Source organism: Aythya fuligula, chromosome 2, assembly GCF_009819795.1.
Source record: "Aythya fuligula isolate bAytFul2 chromosome 2, bAytFul2.pri, whole genome shotgun sequence".
NCBI lineage: Eukaryota > Metazoa > Chordata > Aves > Anseriformes > Anatidae > Aythya > Aythya fuligula.
Window position 1 is genome coordinate 88,638,694 of NC_045560.1, and position 27,063 is coordinate 88,665,756.

At 33.3% G+C, this 27,063-nt stretch overlaps 1 protein-coding gene across 6 annotated transcripts in view; it reads left to right on the forward strand.

Annotated features, from left to right (window-relative positions):
• VSTM2A (V-set and transmembrane domain containing 2A) overlaps positions 1 to 27,063 on the forward strand; it is an 83,880-nt gene that overhangs the window by 16,750 nt on the left and 40,067 nt on the right. Inside the window, exons 6-7 of one of the 6 annotated variants that reach the window (XR_004252954.1) lie at positions 8,143 to 8,280; positions 8,403 to 8,465. The exons of 1 other annotated variant lie outside the window; for it this stretch is intronic. Coding sequence is in view for 4 of the 5 variants with exons in the window: in XM_032182624.1 (XP_032038515.1) it covers positions 23,091 to 23,212 (122 nt within the window). In the remaining variant the exon portion in view is untranslated. Of the gene's footprint in view, positions 1 to 8,142; positions 8,905 to 11,471; positions 11,647 to 23,090; positions 23,385 to 27,063 lie in introns of those variants that run through there. 4 more of the 6 variants (XM_032182624.1, XM_032182627.1, XM_032182626.1 and 1 more) reach the window with 4 other exon arrangements.

Consider the following 27,063-nt stretch of genomic DNA (forward strand, 5'->3'; position numbering starts at 1 on the left):
ATGACACATATATCAAGTATACACACATTTATGTATATTACAAAAATTCTGAGCAAAGCATGCTAGAGCCAGCTTTAGCTAAAAGAGTAGAAGGTGGTTGCTAACAACAGTCAATTCAAGAAGAATTTTAATTAGCAAGTGAAGTTACTACATTAATTTAGGGTGGAGCATAGCTATATGCAGGTTAAGGGATGAGGATGGGATACTATAAGTCAGTCAGAAAAAATCTGCATTTACTTTGGAATCAACCATTTCACACAAGTTAATATAAATGTATCAGTTTACACGTTTTTCTGTCTCATATTTAAAAAAAAAAAAAAAACTTGACATTTTTATATCCATGTTTATCAGGAATAGAATGAGGGATAAAGATGCCCCGTGCTGTAGCTAACAGTGGTGTTTCACCTATTATGTACAAGCAACCCCTTTCCCTAAAACTACTATCTCACTAAAAATGAAACAGCTGAAGTCAATGTATTACTTAGACATGTGAAGAGGCAGCCAATATAGGAAAAAAAAAAAAAAAAAAAAAAAAAAAAAAAAAAAAAAAGAGAGAGATAATTTCAGGCTCAGGAATAAATAAATAAACATAAATAACTAAATAAAAGGAGGAAGAGAATTAGGATAAAATTGGTAATGTGTGAAGATTTGTGACTGAAAGCCCCAGATGCAGAGAATGTCATTCTCCTCGGAACAAGAAATCACTTGGGGAAGTTCTAGTATAAGACAAAAAAACCTTTTTAATAGTATAGTAAATGCCTAGTAGTGGAACTAGTTATATTTGTACATCTTCTAAATACTTCAGAGACAAGAAGGACTCACTATATCATTGGCTGAGCACATGAAAAGTGAGGTAGCTGGGCACTAAAAAATGTTTAAGATGCTAGAAGAAAGAATTTGCATAACTAAAAATTAAAGTTGTGTGTTAGGTTCAAAGATCATTTTGACTCTGACACACTCGACCCTGCTAGTAAGTAAAATATTTTTTTTTCTTCTGAGCTACATATTAATGCAATTTAAACCAAGTTACACTATTAAAAGAGAAGGAAATGCACTGATGGAAATGATAATTGTAAATGACAGGATAAAGGAGATGAGAGAGAGCAAAAATTATCCTAGAGGTGGAATAAGCCAATTACACATCTTCCTGAAGAAAATGTGTTCAAACTCAGCAGTTATTTTTACACTATTCTCACCAGAATGGTATGAAAATCTACAAATGTTGATCACTTCCCACTTCAGCTATACATATAGGGAACTTACCCCCTCCCTAGTGTCTGCTCAAGTTAAAAGGACATGGTCAGATCATTTTGATTATATCATTCTCATCTTTCATTTTAAGAATTACATTAGAGGTCATTTTAGCTTCTTCATAGTGAATGATGCCCTAATTAGGAGCCTAGGTAGTAGTTAAGAGTTAAAGAATTAATAATGAACAAAAGCACTGTCTGAAGAATTAAAAAGAAAACTATGACCCTCAGATAGGTTGCAGAGGAAGAACAAGACTTATTTTTTGACTTGGGTATGGGTTGATGCAAGGAAAGATGTAGAAAACAGCCTAAATGTAAAATCCCATGAATGTTCACACCAGCATACCCATAATTGCACTTCTGGCCATCTTGGCATTATGAAATTGCAGAGCTCATGAACAGTTACATTAATCTGTCTTTCTTACTTCATATTGATAACAATTGCCCTTCCATAGATTTATTCTGACTTGTTCTGGACAACTGCCTTAAGCCATTTTACAACATGCCACCAATGTTTGAAGTCTCCTCAGGTTTTTCCTCTTCTAAGTATTTCATCACAAGTTTGAATTAGAACATGGCTTTAGATATAACTGGAAGTGAATTCAAGGCTGTGACCTGTCCCAGCCCAGAAAGAGCTGCAGGAATTATTGTGGCATAAATCTCTGTCAGAGTTCTCTCTGCTGCTCAGGGTTGGAAAATTCTCATTTTCTTTTGACCTCGGACAGTACTGAAAACCTCCATTTGCCTGGTCATCTCACTTACAGAAAGTTAGGGAACAGTAATATAGCTAGGGATCCCAGCCCTCTCCCTCACCTACTCCCTGGGTAACACAGACAGAAAAGATCAGTGATATGGAAATGAACAGAGCTACACACCGTCTGAAAAGTCTAAGTAGGCTTCATGGAAATGTAATACATAGCCTATTCCAAATTCCCATCAATTTCTAAAGTTCCACCAGTTGGAAGCAGTAATTTCATTCCAAAATTCTAAAAACAAAACAAAACAAACAGCAACAACAACAAACAATCAAACAAAAACAGAAGATCAGATACATTTTTTCTGTTATTTAAGATGAAGTTATTTGCCCATCGTGGTGTGGTACACTCACCCAAGACAGTGATGGGCAATTCAGACTATTTTATATTGATAGAAATCTGACTACTGTATAGCTAATGGGAAAAGCTGTACTGGAAGAACATATCTACATTAGGAGGCTTGAACATAATGCCTAACACTTTTATTGATCACTTCCTCAAAATCAAACACAAGTGATTGATCCTTGAAATAAATATGAGAAGTAGTTCCCCTGAGGAATGAAAGGTAGACCTTACATTTGTTGAAGGGAAATTATCTTCCCCAGAATGTGTATATATTCTAGCCATACAGGATAACTATAGTTAACGGTTATTTCTGCAGTACAGAATAATAATAATAATAAATAAATAATAATAATAATAATTAAAAAAAAGTAACTATTGATGGGACAGAAAGGAAGAATCTATTTCAAATCTTTGTGAAACATATTCAAATAAAATTTCCGAATCAACCATTTTCACCCACTTTTTTTTTTTTTTTAACATAAAAATGCAAATACCTTCTAATAAATTTAATGATTAATGAATTTCCACAATAAAATTAAGGCAGTAACTCTTACATATTTTAGATGGAAATCATGCTAAATTATGGTTTCATGTTGTTTGAACTAGGATTGACAGAAGGCTGTTTCAAATATAACAGTATATATAGCAAATGTGATTGTTGCAAAACAGAAAACCATGCACTTCAAAATGGCAGATGTCAGCAAAATATCCTGTAGGAAAAAAAAATAAAAAATGAAGCTGACAATATTTTAACATATATTTGATTTCAGAAGCCAGTAGCCCTGCTGGTATTCAAGACAAGGAAAAAGGACACACACACTCGCCCACTTCCCAATATATATACAGAGATAGTTCATCATCATGTAATAGATATAAAGAATCTAGAACAGACTTCTGTGTGACTGGCTGTATTTTCCCTGTACTGGTCAGCACGAAACCAGGACTATACTCAAACATTATTCTTCCCTTGTGATCAGTGGCTTATTGCTTAAAGAAAACTGAAAGATACCCTCATTTAAAAGTACATGCTTATTAAAAAATTGAAGCAGTGTTTTTGAACTCACATATTCACTCTAGTATTTATGTAATACACTCATTGTAAGTGAACCTGCAAGAATGTATTTATTCATTTATTGAGGAATTAGGTCCTGAGGGTAAGAATGCTGTAGGCTATTGAATCCCAGTGACTTTACAGGTCTCAGCAAGCAAAAGGTATGCCAAACTTGCTACATTTCAATCCTTGCAGATGTAAACTGCTTCACACCCAACATGATGAAGTGTACCAGGTGATCTTACAAGTAGAGGATTCTAAAACTGTAGGGCCTGAAGCAGCTGCTTAACTTACAAATTTCTGTTTTGTCCAGATGTGAAAAATAAATGAGCAAAATCATGAAGCCAATATTAGCTTTCCTCTGCCTGGTTCATAAAATCCCATATATTTTTATACAAACTTTGTCTGATCAATATCCTAGTGAAAGCAATGATATATATTAATTCAAGGACTATATTCATGGCATGCAGTGAATAACAAGCTTTTTGATCAGTTAGGGCTAACTAGCAATTTATAACTTCAGCTGATATGCAATGTTTTATACTTAGATGCTCTAAAATTAATTTCATTAACTGGACAAAATTGATGCTCCATCATTTGGTCCATACACTATGAGCTATGAAATGTGCTTCAACATTTGTGACAGAGATTATTTTATTAATTAGAACAATAAGCTCACAATTATTTATTGCTATTGTTCTCTTCTCTCTGTTTTCCTGGCATTTAACTAAAAGACATATTAGAATAAATCACAGGTTCAAAGAGTTTAATGGCATGAATTACTCTTGTAATATTGAACAGAGCCATATCTCATGATAGTATGCCTTTGGCAAAGCAGCATTTGTTTACAGAAGGGCAAATGTTTCATGAGCATTTGCTCTTCTTGATGTGTGTCAGTGACAGAAAACAAAACAAAACAACAACAAAAAAACATGTAGGGATTCACTGCTCTCAGCTATAATTTAACTGGATCCCAATGGCTGATAGGCCAAAATGTGGGAAACCCTGACCCACACATCAGGTACAGCTCAACCAACATTGCAGAAATAAAATATGCATTCATACTACCATTAGTCCTCTGGGTTATTGTCTTTGAGGGTAACATAATTTTAGTCCAGCTTCGCCCACTACTCTTGACCTGCAATAAAATCTATTTTAACTGTTATTATGTTAATTAGAAGATGATGTTAGAAATAACAGGGAAATGAGCAACTGATTTAGCAAATCCACAACCAGATCAACAGTGTTTTACTTATACTACTCCTCACACTTCCAGTGATACTATTTAAGTGCCACTCAGAAAAGTACACCAGACACAGATCTTTATGAAAAGTCCAAATTCGGATATTCCATATTTTTGAGACATTTGGATTTAGATCTCTAGCTTTCTTCTGACTTACGTCTAAAAATAATGCAACAAAACTCTGTTTTAAAATGTATATTTTGTGTATATATATATATAAAACATATGTATATATGTATTACATGTATATTTAAAATGCCATATTATTTACAACTTTTGCTCTTCCAAAATCTAAAGTGATTCTTGGGTTCATGAAAGAAGAAATTAAGATAATTTATGTATCTACTGAAAAAAAAAAAAAAAAAAAAAAAAAAAAAGTCAAGCCTTGGTATATTTAAACTACAGTTATATTTCTTAAAGCATCATGGAAAAGATGAAAGTTCACCTAACCACCATATTTGTCACTGTGGATTGCAAATCAACTTTATTGAGGGTGAGATATTACTGAAAATATATCATTTGCATTTGGCAGCATTTTGGAAACTCTTTAATCAGTGTATGCCTCTCTGATATGACATTTGGATATACTAACCAGTTCCTGAAACCATACAAAGGACACGGTACAAAAGACATGCCTAAAATGATTTCCAGCAATCCTAAGAGCCTTTCTTCACTTAGAAGATGAATTTGTGTTAGTATTACCCCAACATTTTCTCTATGTTCTCTATTGCTTTATCTTGCACTTGCTGCATGTACTTTAACCTAAATTCCTCCCAAGATAAACAAACTAGTTTACAGAAGAACATTCTTGCAGAATGTGATATAATTTGGAGGGAGATCATTATTTATACAGTAACTGAACATTATATAAAAAAAGTTTACAATGTACATGCAATATATGACCCCTAATTTTTGGACCTATGGATTGTAATACTGGAAAGGAAAAACAAAACAAAAATCAAAGAATGCTTTTTCTGAAAATATTATGGTGCTGCTTATCTGCCAATGAGTAGTTTAAGACAAATATTTTTTTTTATTCTAGGGTTTCTCTTCCTTTAAAGTTACAGATTTAAAATTAACACTACAGTTTTAAAAATCTCAAATTGTAATACTATTAATTGTTAAATAAAAAATAAAATAAAATAAAATAAAACTTTTAAAATTTCCATGAAATTCTTGTATTTATCCTTATTTCCTTATTTGCATTTTCTAAATGTTATGTAAAGAAAATCTCCAAAGACATCCCTGGAATTGTCTTTAGCATTATATTTCCCCAATTCAAACATAAAGATATTTAAATAGAAAAAAAAAAAAAAAAAAAAAAAAAAAAAAGTGAAAATAATTCAATATAATATAAACTAATCTAACACTAAAATAGATTCAGTAACTACACTATGCTACTTAGGAAAAGAAAATCTTCTATAAAAATCTGTTAAATGACAAATTTTATATCTATATAAAAGACAGAATAAAGCCACTCCATGATAAAACCAAAACTAGAAATTAAACCTGACCCTTGTATACCAGCTTGTAAATAGTAGCTGTACAAGAACAAACCACAGGAAGAACTTGTAGCAAATTTTCTTGTTTGTTTGCCTGTTCCTTATACAGAACAAGTGATTTGAGAAACCCAGCAAATTACTGCAGCATAGTGTAGACAGTAGCACTGTAGAGACAGGCAAGAAGCAAATAGGTTTGTTCTTGTCTACCTTTTATACCTAACTAGGCATAGACTTCCTTTGGACTTCTTGGAAAATGTTAATTATATGTTTGTGACATGTCTCTATTTAAAAGTTAATATTCATTCTGAAGTTCTGTTCAAATGTGGATAATTTACATATTACTGTTACTTAGAAACTCTTGGGTGTGTTACAGAGGACTGTCTTCTATGACAACTACACTATGACATACCATATATTTACATGACTACATGACATACCATATATTTACATGATAAATACAAGAAAGGTCTGTTCACAGATCTGGGATTTGGTTTAAATACCCCTTTGAAGGAAAAAAAATAGTAAAGGGAGAAGCCAAAATACTTCTTGCTACAGTTATAAACATAGTTAGCAGATCAAAAAATATTTTACTGATAAATGCCTGAAAACTTAAAAAAATGAGCAGTTGTCTTTATTCCTTTCCTTTCCTTTCCTTTCCTTTCCTTTCCTTTCCTTTCCTTTCCTTTCCTTTCCTTTCCTTTCCTTTCCTTTCCTTTCCTTTCCTTTCCTTTCCTTTCCTTTCCTTTCCTTTCCTTTCCTTTCCTTTCCTTTCCTTTCCTTTCCTTTCCTTTCCTTTCCTTTCCTTCCCTTCCCTTCCCTTCCCTTCCCTTCCCTTCCCTTCCCTTCCCTTCCCTTCCCTTCCCTTCCCTTCCCTTCCCTTCCCTTCCCTTCCCTTTCCCTTTCCCTTTCCCTTTCCCTTTCCCTTTCCCTTTCCCTTTCCCTTTCCCTTTCCCTTTCCCTTTCCCTTTCCCTTTCCCTTTCCCTTTCCCTTTCCCTTTCCCTTTCCCTTTCCCTTTCCCTTTCCCTTTCCTTTTCCTTTTTTTTTCATTGTATGTATTGTTGATGAGAAGATAAATGTGTTTTTTGGGGCTGCAATGGAATTCAGTATTCAATTTAATATTGAATTATTCACATAAGAATCGTTTACAGGATTAAATGCTTTTAAAAGTAATCAGTTATGAAAAGTCCAACAGTAGTATGGACTGCTTATAACACTATCAGCACTTCATTATAGAATTGATGCCTGTAATGATTGATAACATTCATCTTTTTCAAATAAACAACATAGTAATAAATTCTATTAGTCATGTATTAAACCTGTTATAATAATAATTTTATTTATGGCATAACCAAATCAAACTTATGATTTTTACCTCAAATAATATGTTTCAAATTCTGGATTTCTCTCTCTTTTTTTTTTTTTTTTCTTTTATCATAAGAAGTTATCATTGAGACTTGATGTGTAAGACTAAATCTCCATGTTCTTCATGTGCCAATATTTCAACTTAATTAATGTAGTTCTGAATGTTTTTATTCTGATAAGACGCTTAAAATATAAAGCTATGTTTTGAGAAACAATATAGTCAATTTTTTTCATAGATTTCTAAAAAAAAAAAAAAAAAAAAGAAAATTCTATTGCTCAAAATAAATAGTTGAAATATTTAGTATTCTGTTTTCCCATTGTAAATCTGTTTTCCCACAAATTTTACAATTTACAAATTCCCACAGTATCTCTTCTGTTTTACAAGGAAATACTCTGTAGCTACTAGAATTTTTTTTTTTTTTTTTGCTAGTAGGCAATGATGCTGGAAATGATTTTGTAAAGAATGCTTTGAAATGGAAGGTGTTTGGATGTGTTCTTGGTATATAGTTTCACTATATAACATTGTTTTGTTTGTTTTTAAAAAAAAAACAAAAAACAGTCAAGAAACAAAAGCAAAACAAAAGAGAAAACTTCCCTGGGACTGAAATACTTTGTATGTGTTGTTATTTGCAGTGCATGCCAAGACATTCATGGGCACCAGAGCCAACCTGGCGAGCTAATTAAATATATAAATGTATATGTTTAAAACAGCCTTATAAGGAGCATTGGAAATCTGCAAGATGAGCGAATATCTTATAACTTCTTCCGCAGGTGCGAGGATAGCTACAAGCCATGGACTTTCTGTCCTGCTTCTTGTTTGTGGCTTTGTGAAGGGTGCTTTGCTTTAATCTAAAAGTGCTGACTTTTTCCAATATCACTTTCTCTTCTTAAAGCAAAGAGCAAATCGCCTGTAAAATCCACGGAGCGGACAGCAAAGTTGACCCTAACCTCCAACCACCACTCTGCACCCAATGTACTCTAAATCTCTACACAAGGAGCACCTTCTTCAGGAAGTACAAACAAAAATACTAAATAAATAAATAAGTAAATAAATATTATAAAAAGAAGAGGATACCACATGTTTTCTTGATATATCTTATTTTCTTTGGCGTATCACTGATCTTTTATTTGAAGAGAACTGGTGTGATGTAATCAAATGTTTTGTAACAGCAAGACATAGTTTCTTTTTCTTTCGGCAAGGAGAAGCCTCATCCTTGACTTATCAGGGGTTGGTCTGCGAGTCATCGGTATTTTAGAATTAACCATGGATGATATTTGGTTTCACAAAGAACTGTTCCAGCCTAGAAGCAAACAGAGGCCAATTAATGAGACAAAATATAATGATTCAACATTGACCTAATAAAAAAAAAAAAAAAATCACAAACTTTGCCAAAAAATCAAAACAGATTTTTTTTTGTTTGTTTGTTTGTTTTGTTTTTGTTTGTTGGTTTGCTTGCTTGCTTGCTTTTTGTTGTTGTTGCTTGGTTTGGTTTGGTTTGGTTTGGTTTGGTTTGGTTTGGTTTGGTTTGGTTTGGTTTGGTTTGGATAGGCTTGTTTTTTTTCCTGCATGAGGAATAGAGAGGAGAAAAGATATTCTACAAAGCAGTTAAGCAGACTATAGAACATTGCTTTTGTAAAATAAATTAGATTTATTCTTTTTATTTGGTTTGTTTGTTTGTTATTCTCTTCCCCCACCCCCCTTTTTTATTTTTTTCTACTGTTTTGTTGTTGTTGTTTGTGGTGGTGGTGTGTTTTTTTTTTTGATTCCTTTCTTGTTCAATGGTGGCAATTGCAGATTTAGGCCAACCCCTGATGACTGCGTGGAGGTTTATATATATACATCTTTTTTTTTGTGTGTGTGTGTTCTATATTTCAGTGTGTTTTCTCTAATTTTGCAACTCCTGTATATGCAAAACTAACTTAAATTCTGTAAATTGCTTACAGTCTCTGTGATATAACTTCCAAGTAGACATACTCTGGTCCCCATGCAAGCCAGTTTTTAATATTACCTATATGTTGTGCCACCAGTAAACATCTTTCTTTTCTTTTCTTTTCTTTCCTTTTCTTTTCTTTTCTTTTCTTTTCTTTTCTTTTCTTTTCTTTTCTTTTCTTTTCTTTTCTTTTCTTTTCTTTTCTTTTCTTTTCTTTTCTTTTCTTTTCTTTTCTTTTTTCTCTTCTCTTCTCTTCTCTTCTCTTCTCTTCTCTTCTCTTCTCTTCTCTTCTCTTCTCTTCTCTTCATTAGTTTTTAGTTTGTAATTCAGTACTGTGTGGATTTTGTAAATCATACCTTCATTTCCACTGGTTTGACCCCTTTCAGCCCTCTGTTTACTCTGTAAATGCACATTAAAAATTGTTATGGTCTCTAGACAATGAATTACTTTAGTTTTGTGTATGTTGTATTGGAGTTCAGTTGCTGAAAGCTCTTTTAATTTGTGATGTTTATAGAGAATGAAGTGATTTGATCACTAGAGACTGTAAAATGCAGGTTTACAGTCAGATTCTGCATGTAAAGTAAGGTTAGAAAAGGAAAACAGACAAATAAAACAAGATGGCTTAAAGGATATTTATTCAGCAAAGACTGTTAGGAAAGTGTATTTATTAAACCGACAAACTGACAAACTCCTTTCAAATAGCCAAAGAAAAAACTTTTTTTTTTTTTTTTTTTTTTCTTTTTTTTTTTTTTTTCTGGAACTCTATTGTCACTGCTCATTGATATTCTTAATTAAAATACTTTATGTCTGAGAACTAAACATGAAAATTTTGCTGTTGACTATAGCAATATGCATTACATGAAGTACATTTATTAATGCAGGAAAGAAAATTTGCTTCCATCTGCAGCTGCAATCAAGAAGGTTTTTTTTCTTGTTCCCATCCTTCCACTGGTGCTGAACAATCCAAGCCCTTTCATCTATTAGCATAGACAATTACGTACATCATATGCTTATTATGATCTATTTACAACAGCATAAAGTAGCTGCTGTGTAGTCAACTGAGAGATTTCTCCACTTTTTGAAGTAATACAAAGAAGAAGTAAAAATTATGTTTAATATCTCACCTATCCATGGCTTATAGTCCTAATATTTTATTTCAAAATGTCCAGAAGAGCCCATTCTTGCATTCCCTTAAGTCTTCCCTCATTATTTTCATAGTAGAAAAAAATAAATATGATACAGAATCAAAGATTAACACTAATGTTTTGTAAGAGGGTAACGTATTAGTGCAGATGTTATTCCCCTTAATCATAAGCTTGACTGGGAATGGTCAGTCTTTGGTTTTAGAAAAGTCTTAGCATTTATAAAGAGAATAAAATATGGTTGAATTCAGATAAATGAGGAATAATTATCAGGAGAAAAAAAGGAGAACGTTCTTTTATTTCAACACAAAGTTAGTAACTCATTAGAGATATAGCATATTGAAAATGTCGCTGAAGTAAGAATAGTTTATCATCCTACTGATAAATTATTTTTTGTTTAAAGTAGAACTCGTCCCCATTCAAGTATTTTGAATTAAACACAGTATTTTGGATTGAAGAGAAAGTAAAAGAAAAAAGAGTCAAAGTTCTTTGAAACTCATTTTCAGAATGCACTGTGCAAACAAAATTTCAGAACTCTGGAGGAAACGCCCCATTTTCCCTGTGCAATAGTCATCTATGAATGCATGTTGTGAGAATCTCCCATTTGTCATTTGGAAACGTATGTTTCCACTGATCTCAATAGGAACCAAATGCTTAACATCATACATATTTCATATGTTTACATGTAACTTGTATATTGAATATTCTGGTATGCATGTAGTCAAGTAGACAACCATCAATTACAAACACAGCATTACATAAAAAAATTTTCAGAAGTATTTTAGCCACATATTATTAAAGTTATGTTCTGCTTATTATGTTAACCTAATATGTGTTTTTTTTTTTTTTTTTTTTTTTTTTTTTTTTTTTTATGCTATTATCTACTTAGGTATAAATCACCATGTATTAGGAAATGAGATGAAAGAACCAACTGAAACTAAAAGCAGGATTCTAGACTACTGAGAATAATGTGATGTAACAACTTAGATGTTACCAAGGGAAGTGCCATATTGTGATCTGCTTTTCATGGTGTCAGAGAAAAAAAAAAAAAAAAAAAAAAAAAAGATAAAGACAAGGGTGATAGACAATCAATGTCACGTTTGAAAAAACTTTGAATTTTGCATGAGATGCTAAGGTATTATTATACTAGTTCTCCTCCTTCTTTTCCTCTTCCTTTCCTCCCCGCCTAAGATAATAAACCCAAACTCTTCAGATGAGGCAGGTCCAACCTTTCTGATTACAGATGTAGATGTTAGGTTTATAGCTTCTACCAATCTGTGTGGATGTTGTAACATCTTCTAAAAGGAGCAATTATGTTGTTTCAAAATTTTATGATGTTACTTAAGAGCTGTTTAGAAATCAGCTTCTAGTTCCAAGGAATCCTCAAAAGGAAGTTAAGACAAAAGCCCCTCTCCCACAAATTTAGATGCAAATAATATTTGATATAGTAATGGAACTGCAGTTGTTTTCTGTCCCCTGTCTCCAGTTCCATCATTTAAGCTTAACATTAATAGAAAAAAGTAAAATTTATTATTATTATCATTACCTGGCTTATTTATTTATTATTATTATTATTATTATTACCTGGCTCATGCTTCTCGCTTCTCACTTGGTGTCCTCAAGACCTCATTAGTTCTTCAATTCTACAAATTCTTAATATATTTCCAATGTTTTTTGTTTTTAATAGAAGAGTAAATGTGAGTATGAAGCACTTCTGTATTTCAAGGTATATGTCATCTGAATACAGCACACACATTTTGAGCTGTTATGTCTTGTGAACCTAAAAGTAACATATTCCAGCTCCATTAAATAACATTAAATAACAATATTCTACTATTCCAGCTACCTTTTCTGTTACTAGCAAAAAAATCTTGGAGTTAGAATTGATGATCCTTATGGGTACCTTCTAACTCAGGATATTCTATGATTTTATGAAATCTACAGTACTTCTGCAATACTAACAAAGATTGTTACTGCTACAGAACCTGTTACATAATTTCTCCTCTGGTTCAATGGTTACCAATATTCTTTTAATCTCTGGAACTTCATGTGTGCAAATTGTTGCATAATGTGTTTGACATTGTCTTTCTTAGTTATCTATTGTAGATTCTTCAACGAAATGTATGGAACGGGAGGATTGCTCAGCCCATAGATTACAAAAAAAAAAGCTTGGCAGATTGATTTAGGACTGGCTGTTTCTTCCTCAGAACTTGTGTTGAGAACAGTACTAGAAAACTTGAATGATAACCACCAAATCTTATCAATTATTATTATTTGTTTAATTCTCAGAGTTTAATATTTATATTAGAGCAGTGGCCACTGGGGGAGTGGGGGGTGGGGTGGGAGGGATATTAGTGTTAACTTAATATTTTTTCAGTATTAAGCTTTTATCTGCTTAATAATAAGTAAACTCTACAGTGATGTCATCCTTTAATTCACAATTAAAAGCAAACAAACAAACCTACAGACTCCACTGATGGCACTCCTCAAAGTCTTTGTTGGGGTGGGAGGAGGGAGTCGGGGTGGAGAGAGAAAGAGAGAGAGAGACAATAATTCAAACCTTTGTTATCTGCCATATGGGGAAACATTTGCCCCTGACATTACTATTAGTAAATGTCAAAAGTTGTTTAAAAAGCTAAAAGCATTAAGGACCAAGAATGGGATCAACATATTTTGTGATATAAATTTTTAAAGGTTAATCTTCTGTGATAAGCTTAACTGAACAATGCTAAGCACAAAGTAAATTGCCTAATGCGTGTTATCATAAATGGCTTCAGTCTTTCATTCTAAGCTTCCTAATATTGATTTATTTGATTTCACAGTCATAAACTTTGCACATACTTCATATAGATGAAATATTATATATTGTCCTGTTTTTCATCTAAATAACAGAGGGAGATAGAAGCAAAGAATAAAGCTAAGTTTGTCTGTAATAATGAATACAAACAATTCATAGAGATATTTGCAAAGATATAGAAAAAGTATACTTTCTCAAGAATCAAGTGTAATTGAAATCTTATTTCATTTTCTCCTATTTTGTGCTTTTCATGCCAACACATCAGTCTAAAGACTACAAGAATAATGTAATTCTGACTACTCAATTCCTACAAGGTGAAAGAAGACAAAATAATGTCTTATTTGTTATGTAAGCAGAAAAAAAAAATAAAGAAAGAATATTTTCATTTGACAAGCTAAATGTTTACAGTGTTCTATCAACTCAAACTCTCTTTCCTGTTAAGTTTATGGGGAAGGAGCAACAGAGAAATTGGTCTGTGTTGGCAGCTGATTGTCATCCTACAGTCTTCTATACACTTCACAGATATAATAATTTTCCCTGTAACTAACAGTGACAGATTTGTTTGAGTTTGGAAATTATAAATACTTGCAGCTCAGTATATTTTTCCACACTATTATAAAAGTCACAAGAAATGGCAACAAATAAAGCTATAAACAAGTCTGGAAGAATATCATAAAACAAAGATTCAAAATATGTCAAACATTTTGATCAAAATGGCTTTTGGTGGACAATTCCTTTAAAGTTTTGTTGCTCCCCACTCTCTCAGTCCAATAGTATGGATTTGAATCCCAACTGTATCATGCTGATAGTACAGAAGACCCTCAGATGGGAGCCAATGAAATTTCCATTCATTTAAATGCTCCTTTACTTTAACATAATGGCATAGAAAGAGGTCTTATGTGCACAGACTATTTACAGTTACAGCTCATAAGGAAGCCGAAATGTGCATAATAGAATATTAATTTATTTCCTCTACTTATATACTGTGAATGAACTTGAAAAACAAGAGAGAAAATTGTTTTTGAGAACTAGCTGCTTAAAATAAACTATTTCATATAAATCTTTGAAGAAGCAAAGTCTCAAATATTTCTTATTAAAAAAGACTTTTATAACTATGACCTTTTAAGTTATATGGCTTTTAGATTTTTAAGCACTTAGGTATATTCTATATGAAATCAGTGTATGTAATATTGGAAGGAGGAGATGATTACTTTTGTTACTTCTGATAGAAATTTACGTTAGTTGCTGCTGATTTTGGTACTGATTTCCAGTACCAAATGATTTAACAGACCCATCTGATCATCAACAGCTATAATAATAATAATAATAATAATAATAATAATAATAATAATAATAATAATTAATAATAATAAAGCCAAATTTTCATATAACCTACAAAACCCACAATAAACTTTCAGTTCATTGAATTCAAAAACATTACTTGTACACAATGTACTTCCCTGTGCATTTGGGCCGGGGGAGTTTTAGGGTGGATGTTAGGAAGAACTTCTTTACTGAAAGGGTTTTTAGGCATTGGAACGGGCTGCCCAGGGAAGTGGTGGAGTCACCATCCCTGGAGGTCTTTAAATGCCGCTTAGATGTAGAGCTTAGTGATATGGTTTAGTGGAGGACTTGTTAGTGTCAGGTCAGAGGTTGGACTCGATGACCTTGAGGTCTCTTCCAACCTAGAAATTCTGTGATTCTGTGTGATTATTACCTAGAAGGACGAATTCACACATTAAAAAATAAATGTTAACATATTTACCAAACTACCTCAACGTCCCTTTTCTTTGATGAATCAGGTACACATTACATTTGTACAGATATGGCATCAACTCTTGGGGTCTAAGTACAGACAAAAAAGAAGTGAAAATGTGGATCCTAGGATTCACCTAGTAATTAATTGGGTTCCATTGTAAGAGACAGAAAACAGGAGGGAGAATTCCTTCCATTTTCTTACAAGTCAGCAATGAAGTGTCTTAATGGGAACAGCTAAACTAAAACACTACTGTTAAAAATTATGTTCATAGGACAACTTTATAATAAAGTAAAACACACAATGAAATTAATAGCAATTTATCTAGCAAAATGCAAAAGTATTTCTTCCATAACTACTACTGCTCTTTCATCTGATCACTCTTGACAGTGCAGGCCCATCATAATACATAGACCAACTGTATAGTATCAGACAGAGAAAGACAGATTTGTAATTAGGGCTTTGAACAGGAATGTCTTTTGTCTACCTTTTGCAAACAGACAATGACAACCCAGAAGAGACTGTTTCCCTTCCAGCATCACTGCAGAAATCCTGATTTTCAGTCTTGAGGGCAATAAGGTGATGAATATATATGTAACAAAACAGTAATTGCCTATAGTTAAAAAAATAATGTTTTTAGTTTTTATTAGAAAAAATCTTATAACATTTAAGCAAATTTTGTTTAAAAAAGTAAGAGAATGCTTACATATTTGCATAAGTATGATAAATTATTGTTTTGAGGTTTGTTGTGTTTTTTTTTTTGTTTGTTTGTTTGTTTGTTTCGCTTTGTTTTTTAGAAGTTCTTAGCACACAAGATAACAAAAAAAAGATTTAAGAAGTGACCTAATAGTGTTCTGCATCTATGTAAGTTTCAAGAACTGCTTGTCTTAATGGAAAACAAAACAAAACAAAACATCGGAAAAACTGGTCTGGAGTTCATTCTAATCAGATATGAGTGATGGAGGAGGCAGTGGGAAAAAACTGTTGGAATGATACTGGTGCTGTCTTTTAACTTTCCAGTATATGTTCTGGATCCAGAAAGGAAATAATTTCTGAAAGGACATACTATACAGCACAAATAATGTGTGCAATAATGCTGACAGTCCTGCAAACCACAGGACCTACTGAGTATACGCAAAGTGGGTAGGATTATTTGGCATTGTCTGGATTAGACATCTTAGATGCTTGGTACATATAAGAGGCCTCATCCCATATCACAGAATGAGCTGTTAGACATAGGCTGTTCCAGACACTGGATGGGATGTGTCTAACTAGAAATGTCCCCTTTCTAAGATTCCCATCCCACAGGACAAATACAAGATAGAATACTGAAAAATAAAGAATATTAAAAAAAAAAATAAAAAATACTCAGGAGACTCCCTCATTTATTATGTTTGTGACTCAAACTTCAAATATGGAAGTACAGAAAAAACAAACACCACAGTCTCTTCATCAATTACTCCCACAGATGGACTTGGAGAATACAATTCCACCTGAAGCTTACAGCCAAGCTTTATTTTTTTCAGTTTCAAAAGCTATGTCAGCATTTAAATAGAGTATAAATAAACAAAGAGAAACAAATTATTTTTGTTCCAAGAATTCTTACTCAATATGAAACATAAATTATCAAGTATACTGAGTAGTAAAACAAACTCTTCTACCAGATACATTAAAGAAGTCACTGTTTTACCATCATATAATTTAAGAAGGCATCTGGGAATTTCTACTCTATTATTATTCATTGGTTTTGAACAATAGCAACCTTACAGCTGCTTGTCATTCAGTAAATTAAATGTTATTTAGTATGATTAAGAACACACAAAATTATTGAGACTCCTGTCAATGATACCAGTTCTTTTTCTCTTGGATGGATGAAGCAGATGGATAACTTATGTTTTCTTCACACTTTTCCTACTAATCAGTAATTAACATATCAATGTATATCCTTGAAACACATATAGAGTGTTTTTTTATTTATTTTTATTTTTTCCTTTTCAATTAGGTACTTTTCCTTCTTCATCAGACTATATCTTATCAACAGACCTATATCTTTCATACTGCACAAATAAAATATTTCCTTAGGAAAAGGCAACAACAATCTTATTCTGTATGATGGGTTTGTTATATGGAAGTCTTATCTGAGCCAGTGTTCAGAAGTATTTGCCATCACATATGCCACAACAGAGGTTGTGCTTGAAACATCCCCGCTGTGAAGATTCCAAAATGTTCTATTTGTCCTCATTTTATCATGGCTTTCTCTATTCAGTGTTCAATTTCAGCAAGTTAAGCTGCTAAGCCATAGAAGATTACTGAAGTTGATGAGAAGCAAATGCACAATCTGCTTTACCTGTTTAGCTTTGAGGACTCCAGCTTCATGGAATAGAATCACAGAGTCATAGAATATCCTGAATTGGAAGGGACTTACAAGGATCAGCGAATCCAACTCCTGGCTCCACACAGGATCAACCAAAAATCAAACCATATGTCTGAGAGCATTGTCCAAATGCTTCTTGAACTCTGGCAGACTTGCTGCCATGACCAGCGATCCTGTTCCTAGGGAGTGCCTGGGCACCCTCTCAGTGAAGAACCTTTTCCTGATATCCAACCTAAACCTCCCCTGATGCAGTTCCATGCCATTCCCCCAGGTTCTATTGCTGGTCACCAGAGGAGAGATCAGTGCTTGCCTATCCAGTCTCCCTCATGAGGAAGGTATAGGTCATGATGAGGTCTCTCCTCAGTCTACTCTTCTCTGTGCTGAACAAACCAAGTGACTTCAGTCATACTTCCCATGTCTTGCCCTCTAGGCCTTTTACTATCTTTGTAGTCCTCCATTGCACACTGTTTTATGTCCTTCTTATAATGTGGCACCAAGAATTGCACACAATAATTGAGGTCAGGCCACACCAGAGCAGAACAGAGCGGGACAATCACTTCCCTCAACTGGCCAGCAATGCTGTGCCTGATACACACCAAATGCACCCCAGATACAACTTACTAGCTGTAGGGTGGTAGCAAACAAGTGGAGTCACAGAAATGTTATAAAACAGTCATGACTATCTCTGGTCATCCAAAAGAATAAAATGGCATTGGGAAATTTCAGAGAAACATCTTTCAACAGCTGGCATCAGGTCTGCTGATGAACCAGAACACAAAGCTTATTGTGTAGATGAAGCTATGCCAATGGAAGTACACAAACTGTAGGAGGCAGGATGAATGTGCCAGTAATTTCTTCTCTCCATCCATGTTTCATCCACTGGAGAGGGGTCTTTCAACAACACTTATACTACCATGTGTAGAGGTTTGGAAGAATCACTATAGAAGCAAGTTCTCAAAAAAACAAAAACTACTACCAGAAAGGTTTGTTATTGTACTAACTGTATTCATTCCAGAGAAAGACTGGTGTCCAATGTGACAAGAACAAAAAAAAAAAACACAACACACCACACTTGTAGTGGTTAATGGGTAAACAAATAGAATATATTTTGACATATATGAAGCAAATTACATATTAAACTCTGAATATAATAAAATGACACCACATGTTTCTGCTGTGTGCAGCTGAGGAATGCTAAGTTCAGATTTTGGTTCATTATCACTGACAGCACTGGTACCTGAATGCAGACGTGAGTTGGAGACCTACTTCAGTATGGAGCTGGGATGGCTGAAGCCACAGTAATTTAAGAAATAATTATATGAATACCTTTTATTTATTTATTTATATATATATATATATATATATATATATATATATATTTCCCTTATATCTTTTTCATAAGGAGCATCTTCTTAAAGAAGTCTTTGCTTCCCTAGCTCTCAGACTGGGTGTAAATGGGGCTTGGTAGCATGGGGGCTGCAAAGGGGGATGTGGCAACAGGCAGAGGGTTGTCCCATGCCAATCACAACTAGTTCCAGACAGCTCTTTGTCCCCACTGGACAAAGCTGAGCCCATCATGTCTGTGGTACCTCTGAGAAAACATGCTCATAGAATCATAGAATCACAGAATCATAGAATCATAGAATGGTTTGGATTGGAAGCGACCTTAAAGATCATCTAGTTCCAAACCCCCTGCCATGGGCAGGGTCACTTCCCACTAGATCAAAGGCCCAATGCCCCATCCTACCTGCCCTTAAACACTTCCAGGGAGGGGACATCCACAACTTCTCTGGGTAATCTGTCTCACCACCCTCAGAGTAAAGAATTTCTTCCTTACATTTTATCTAAATCTACCCTCTTTTAGTTTAAAACCCTTGTCCTACCACTATACCCCCCAACAAAGACCCAAAACAAAAATCCAGAACAAAAGACCCAAAGACCCAAATACAAAAACAAAAGACCTTAAGACCCAAAACAGAACCCCCAGCTTTTCTGCAGGCCCCCTTTAGGTATTGGAAGGCTTCTATAAGGTCTCCCCAGAGTATTCTCTTCTCCATGATGAACAACCCCAATTCTCTTAGCCTGTTGAGAGTTGCAAGTTGTTCCAGCCCTTTTACCATTCTTATCAAATCACCTCCCTCAGCTTGCTGATCCTGCTTCTTTTGATACAGTCCAGGTTACAGTTGGCTTCCTGGGCTACATGTTGATGAAGTCTTGATCTTTTACAATACAGAAACAGCATCTTAATAAATTCTAATTAGGTCTATTCAAGATGACCACCCAAAACCAGACTGTGATTTAAAGCTTTGCTCTGTGTTTTTCGCAATGTCACTCCTTTGTAATCTAGGCAAACAAATTCTATCACTGCATGACTTGGCAAGCATGTTCAACAGACAGCACACTTTTTTGCTCTTTATACCTGTGCAGCAGGGCAGCTGATTTCAGGTAGGGTTACTTTAACTCGTTTATTATTATTAATAATAATATTATCATTATCATTATTTATTTATTTATTATTTAATGTGAGTGTTCATTATGATTTGTGATTACTTAGAATTCCAGCCTGGTACTTCAGTTATACAGTCAACAGGATGTGGCTGATACAGGAACCAGCTATTTTTAGGTAAAACTCCTGAAGTGGGACTTAATTCTAAGTCTTTTATGCATTTTTATTTCTCAAGCTGCTTGCCAGGCTTGAATGATACATGATTAATAATTGAGCATATCATATTTATACATTCCCTTGCAAGACATCCATGAAAAGAAAATTGAAAATGAAGGGGAGAAAAAAAAAAAAAAAAAAAAAAAAAGGATTAGCAGCTTGGGTTACCAAAAGGCAAAAAATGTGTTTCCATGTTTCCATCCTTCCTGAAAGGAAGAAAAGGAAGAGATGAGCTGGTAGTGATGATAATTTATCTGTCAATCAATCTTTATTTAGTCTTGATATATTAATTTCTACATTCCCCCATTTTCATATATGATCCTTTCTCTTCTGATCAAGAGAATTAGTAACAAGATTGTTTTGACTGCATTAAGATTAAAACTAGATTTTTTCTTAAAAATTTCTCTTAAAATATGGGCTGAGTAGTGATGCTATGAGACTTAAGGTTAATACAAGGTATTCTTTTCCTAGATAGACTGTGTAGTTAGCCATATGGACCAATGTCTTTATGTGTGATGAGAGAAATGTCACTTCCACGTTTTTTTCGCATGTGACAATTGTTTGCACTTTCAACCAGATCAAAATAAAACTATCAATCAACTTCATTACAGTATCTTATGAATTTAACATTTGAAATTTTCAATTACACTGCTTCAGAGTGCTAGTGCTAACAATCTACTTGTGACATCTTGAAGCAGTCAGCATACCTACCTTTCTTCCCAATATGAACCGCATAATGCATTGTTTATTATTATTTTAATTTCAAAAATCATCAAATTCTTCCTTTTGGAGCTTAGAATGTACTGCAGAAAAGGTTATGATGATAATCTTGTTTTTCACATTTACCTTTAAAAGATTTTCTTGGGTTGTAGGAACCATCATGTAAAAAATTGAAAATTTTGAAAAAAGACTTTACTGTTGAGAAATTTTGCCATATTCCTGCTGACAGTTCAAAACCTATGAAATATCCATGTCTTAATGTCTTAATTTCTTCATCATTCAGTGGATTCCAGCTAGTTCCTTATTCTGTGTTCAGTAGCAGTCATACCTACATGTTTTTCAGAGATAGGCAAAATAAATCGCATGGAACAGTATGTTCATTCAATAGTGTGCCTAATGATTATTTCATTCCTTACCAGCTGTTAGCTTCAGTTCTGAAACATGTAAAGATTTAGATTCACTCATAAAAGCTTGTTCATAAGACTTTTCTGCTGTTTCTGTAGACTTTAGTTTTTAATCTCTATTACATCTACCACTGTCCAGTTTCACCTTGAATTTTTCTATGTATCTTCCAGTCAGTGGGAACTTTACTGACTTCTCCATGACTTTTCAGATATGAGGAATAGTGACTTAGCAACTACATCTACCAGTTTCCACAGGACCTGCAGATGTATCTCATGGTCCCATGGACTTATGCACTTTCAGATTCCTTAGCTGGTCTCAAACTTGATCTTTTGCAATGGTCAGTTCATGTTATTAAGAAAGGTCAGAACATGCTGTTAAGAAAAAGGAGGAGTGAACAGAAAAATGAGAAACAACCAGGGAAACACCAAGGTCAGAAGAGGAGGAGGTGCTCCATTACAGAGCAGATATATCCCTGCTATCATGTAGACCCCACACTGCAGCAGAGGAAAAGAGTGAGAAGTAAGGAGTGACAGAGTAAAACTGTTGTGTACTGACAGTAAATCTCCACCAGAAGATACTGTTAGTCTATCATTGAAAGGACTGAATGTGACCTGCAGCAATAACAAGGAGAAAGGAGTTGGAGTGAAGTTGAAACTGGGAAAAATTGAAAGAAACCTGTTTTCCCTAAGTCTGTAAATGTTTGTTCTTTTTTTTTTTTTTCTTTCCTTTTCTTCCCAATACCCATATCAGTAATTACACATTAATTTTTATTGTCAGTAATTTAATTTTCCCCTAATCAACTCTGTTTTACCCGCAACGGTAATTGGTAAGTGATCTTCTTGTCTCTGTCTTGAATCTCAAGCTTTCTCATTCCTGTACTTCCTAGCTTTGCCCCCATTCCACCAATCAGGGGGAGTGAGCAAGTGGCTGGATTCACAGCTCTCCTTGTTGTTCTGGAAAAGAGAAGTGAGAAAAAAAAATAATTAAAAAGAAAAACTTTCAGTTTTCTCACAAATTCTCAGTTACAGAATGCATGGGATGACACAGGACTGACTTTTATTTAATTTCAACAAAAACTTTTTTGGTTACGTTTTTGGTAAATGTCCTTGAGTGCAGGGTTAGATCTCAGAGGTAGGTAACTCAAAGCCATAAGTTATGTGTGAAACACTTTCTGAACTATGTCTTCATGTCTGGTTCATTCCAGGTTAGAGCAAAACCCAAAATCTAGTCAATGTTTAAGTGGTTCAGGATTTTGCATTCAAGTCAGATCTCTAGTTGATCTAATCCCTATCCTACCAGCAGCCGAAGAACAGGAAACAGCTTTTATTGATATAAGAGTTTAGAACCATTCATCTCTAAGCCACACAATTAGAAAATCTCTTAGGTTTTGCTTTCTTGTTTTCTTCAGTTCAGTTACAACTACTTTGGAAAAACTCTCCTCTTTATCATGCTACAATGTCTCTAAAATTTCTCAAGAGTTTCTGATGTTAAAATGGAAAAAAAAAAAAAAAAAGACATAGCTAATAGAGATTGGTCAACAAATTGATCATATATCAAATGCAGACATCATAAACAACAATCACAGATGCATTCAATAACATTCATCCAGAAATTCTTGCTATGCACTGGGTTGACTACTTCAAGGGAGCTAGTGGTTCTCTTATCACTGCTCATCACTGACTTGATAAGAACGATGTTTCTTTTTCTTTTCCTTCTGTGTTGCTTTTTTTCAGTATGATTTGTTATTGGGTACTCTGAATATTTATTTATTAATGTATTTATTTTTTATTGCAGTTCGCTATGTCTCTTTTGGGAATAAAATGAGAAGTGAAGAAGAAGCTTTTTATGTGTCTCTTGACTACAAATGTTCCAAAATGGAAATGTGTAAGGCTGCTTGGCATGGGAAGTTGAGATGAGAAACACTGTAAAGTCAGAGAGAGAAATTAAGACGACTTTTGCTTAAGGCACTGCCTTTTAAAAATGAGAGACTAATAGTATTAGAATTGCCTAGAAGACTTTCAAGGACTAAGATTTGGATAGAAGGGAGCTCCAACATCATGTGGGGCTGAACTTTTTATCAGGGAGGGAATCAATATGTTATATCTTTATATGACATTATACGATATAACAATATCATTGACAATATATGACAATATATGTCAATCAATACGTTATATGATATGTTTTATAAATATAGCATATAACACCATACCTCTAATAATTGTTATCAGAAGAGGAAAGATCTGAGAAAGATGAATGATATTTCAAGTATTTCAAATAATACAGTGACCAACTTAAACAGCTTCTTAGCCCTCTAAAATACTACTAGCTGAGAAAAGGCACTTAAAAGAAATAGGAAACTAGTTACATTTAGAATTTAGTCTTGAAAACACAAATTCTCACATCTTTGAGTGCTTATATACATGGACCACAATTTTTCCTCTGTTAGGCAAGGGACTTCAGAAATGAGAAGAGAGATTTTTTTTAGCTGCTAAGAGGGTTTTTTCAGTGTTAAATTCTCTTCTTATAAATTGTTCTGATGGTGATATTTTAGTGTCAAATGGCAGACATTGTGAGTTGCCTCCCATACTGCTGTATCATGAGGTTCAACTTTTCTTCAGATCCATTCTGAGCAGTGAAAATAATGGCATGAGGGAAATGACTAAAATGGCCTAATACAGCCAAGAGTAAAAACAAATAAAAAAGAAATGAATAATAAGATTGATAGTTGTGCAGAGAAGGGAAAATGAAGTAGAAGATAGGGAAAAATATCATAGCAATAAACCTATTACAAATGGTTTGGTACAGAATTAAAATGAAAAACAAAATATGGGGTTAATTAGATTGACAACTACTGTTTATGTCCTGAGATCTTTACTTGACCCAGTGCTGTAGTTCTTGTTAAGCTATGAAATGTGCAAAAGGAAGACAGATGTAAAGAGAATGCTGTCTTCATCACTTGCTAAATTCTGCATGACAAAAAGGAGAGAAATTAAGACATAAAACTCTACATGCTACTAGGAAACTCAACCTAAGTATATTGAGTTGTTTAAATCCCTGTAAACATGTCACATCTCAAGTTATTTTGGTGTATGTTAAATTAGTAATTACACCATCCAATTAAATGTACTTTAAATTTACTCACATAGGAGACAACCTTCTAACAATTTCTAAGTGTATTTTTATCTCCATGCATCAATGTGTGATTTCTTTTTACTGAACTATAAAAGTCATTTGTAGCTTTCCTTTGTGGAAAAGAGAAATTTCAGAAGAAGTTCAATAGGAGAAAAATAAAATGTTAAGTGGCATAATAGAAAATGGTTTGAAAGATTGAAATTGTTCACTTTTTTATTTTTTTTTCTTTTCTTTTTTTTTTTTTAATATTTATTTATTTATTTATTTTAGTGCAGGAATGAGTTTCAAACCAAACAAGATCAAATGCAAAGACCTTGCCAAAACTGATGTGGATCCTAAAAGTTCATAGGTTGAGTGGGAGACTTAAAAAGTTTATGGAAGAGAAAGCCATTGTGGGTTAAAAATATATAGACACATGTAGAGTCAGACTTTTGAAGTGAAAGTAAGTGAAGGCTGAAAGTAGCATTAGGTAGAAGGGTTATAAACTTGTTCTGTCTTCTTCCATGTCAGTTTCTTCTGGATGCTGCACACAGCAGACAGATACACCATGCATCTTGGTCTTGAGTTGAGCCTGAACTGGTATTAAAATTATTAAGTTCTCTAAGTGATTTCACCCACTGATGTCTTCAAGTGAAACTGTAGATGAATGCTCGAAACCATTTGTATTAACTTTGGAAATTATGAGTAACTACTCTGCACTAGTACTAAGTTTATTCTTGTATAGTCTGAAAACTTCCCTTCTATTGCTCTGAGTTTTGAAATGGAAATTTATTCAATTATTGTATTTTTGATGCATCAACACAAACTTTTAGTCTTAGAGCAACCATATTTCCTTCTACCTGTCTGATCTGACAAGGTTTTCTACCCCTGTTATTTCTACCACTCTCAGCTTCTTAAGGATTTTGTTTTATATTCACTTTAATTTCATTATTTATATTTTGTTTATATTTTATATTTTAAAGATTTGCCAATCAACAGAAAATTTCTACAGGTTGAAAATAAAAAATAAAATAAAATAAAATAAAATAAAATAAAATAAAATAAAATAAAATAAAATAAAATAAAATAAAATAAAATAAAATAAAAAAGACTAAGATATCCTTCTTAAAGGATATTCTTGTCCAACACTTAACTCTTGATAGTTATATACACCTATCTATGTACTAGGCCAAGATTTTGGTCTCAAATGGATTCTAGAAAATTTTGCATGTGGATACAAGATAAACCAAGAATTTGCTTAACAATGGCAATCTGATTAAGCTGCTTTAGTGGACACAGTCTTAATCTTAAATTTTTATGGACAGGGAAGCAATAGTAATTCCATCAATTTATTTATTTATTTTTATTATTTATTTTTTTTTTTTAATGTAACCGTGCAAGTCTATCAATCTCTCAAGTTAATTTCTCACATGGCAATTTTTTCCTCTATGTAATATTTTTCCTATATCTTGGCAGGCTGATGTAACACCACAAAGCTTTTCATTGAATAAGATCACGAACTGTATAGTCAGTCTGGGTTAGCTGTCTTGGCTGTATCCGCTCCAAACGTCTTCTGCACCCGCAGCCTCCTCACTATCAGGGCAGCAAGAGAAGCACTACTCTGCCACAACTAAAAACATCACTATGTTATCACCCCTACTTTCAACGAAAATCCAAAACACAGCATTATGTGAACCTCTGTGAAGAAAATTAACTTTATCCCAGTGAAAACCATGACACTACCTGATACTACTGACACAACTACATGATAACTACCTAGTTATTCTGCAACATCTTCTCAGTAGCTTAAAACAGGAAAGATCAAAATGCATGAATAAATTGTCAAATGTACACAATCTAAGTAGCTAAATTAATGTTTGGGTCTGCCTTTACTATTGCAAAGAGCAACAAAGTTAATATATATATATATATAAAAATCATAAATAGTCAAAAACTTTCATTTTATTTGAAATTTTATTTTTTATGGTTTGCTATTTATTAAACAGATTGTTGTTTAAAAGTCAACATTGCTCATAAAATAACATTCTTACTGCTTTAAGGTTAAAAAATGGTTATGATGGTTATGGTGTTAAGAAACTGCCTTATGGTAACTCTGAAAATACTAACTCACTGGCAAGAATGGCACAGATTCCAAAACTAACACAGCTTTCAACATTAGAGTGGCAGGGATAGCTTGTTTCCATCAACATCACTGTAATTTGAAGATCAGAATAATTAGATATTTATTTAATACTAAATGAATTCCTAGCCCTCGGTCATTCAATGTAATACCTGTGTAATTGTATAAAATTCATCTTCATTGAAAGCACGAGCTGCATTTCCATATATTATGGAAACTCAGAATTTCATAATAACTTTATAATTTCTAATTGGGGAATAATACAAATCAGTTGTAATAGCAGCATACTATTAACAAAACTCAATGATGTTCACCATCTTAAAAAAAAATCTTAAAATAAATAAATAAATAAAGCTTATACATAAAATAATGCTAAAATATCAGTTTCTTAAATTTTTTCAATATTTCAAATTCTAACAGAGTAAAAACACTACTTTTTTTTTTTTAAAAAAAAAAGAACATTTAGACAATTTACAGAAAACAATTTGTTTCTCTCTGCTTTGTGCAATGCTA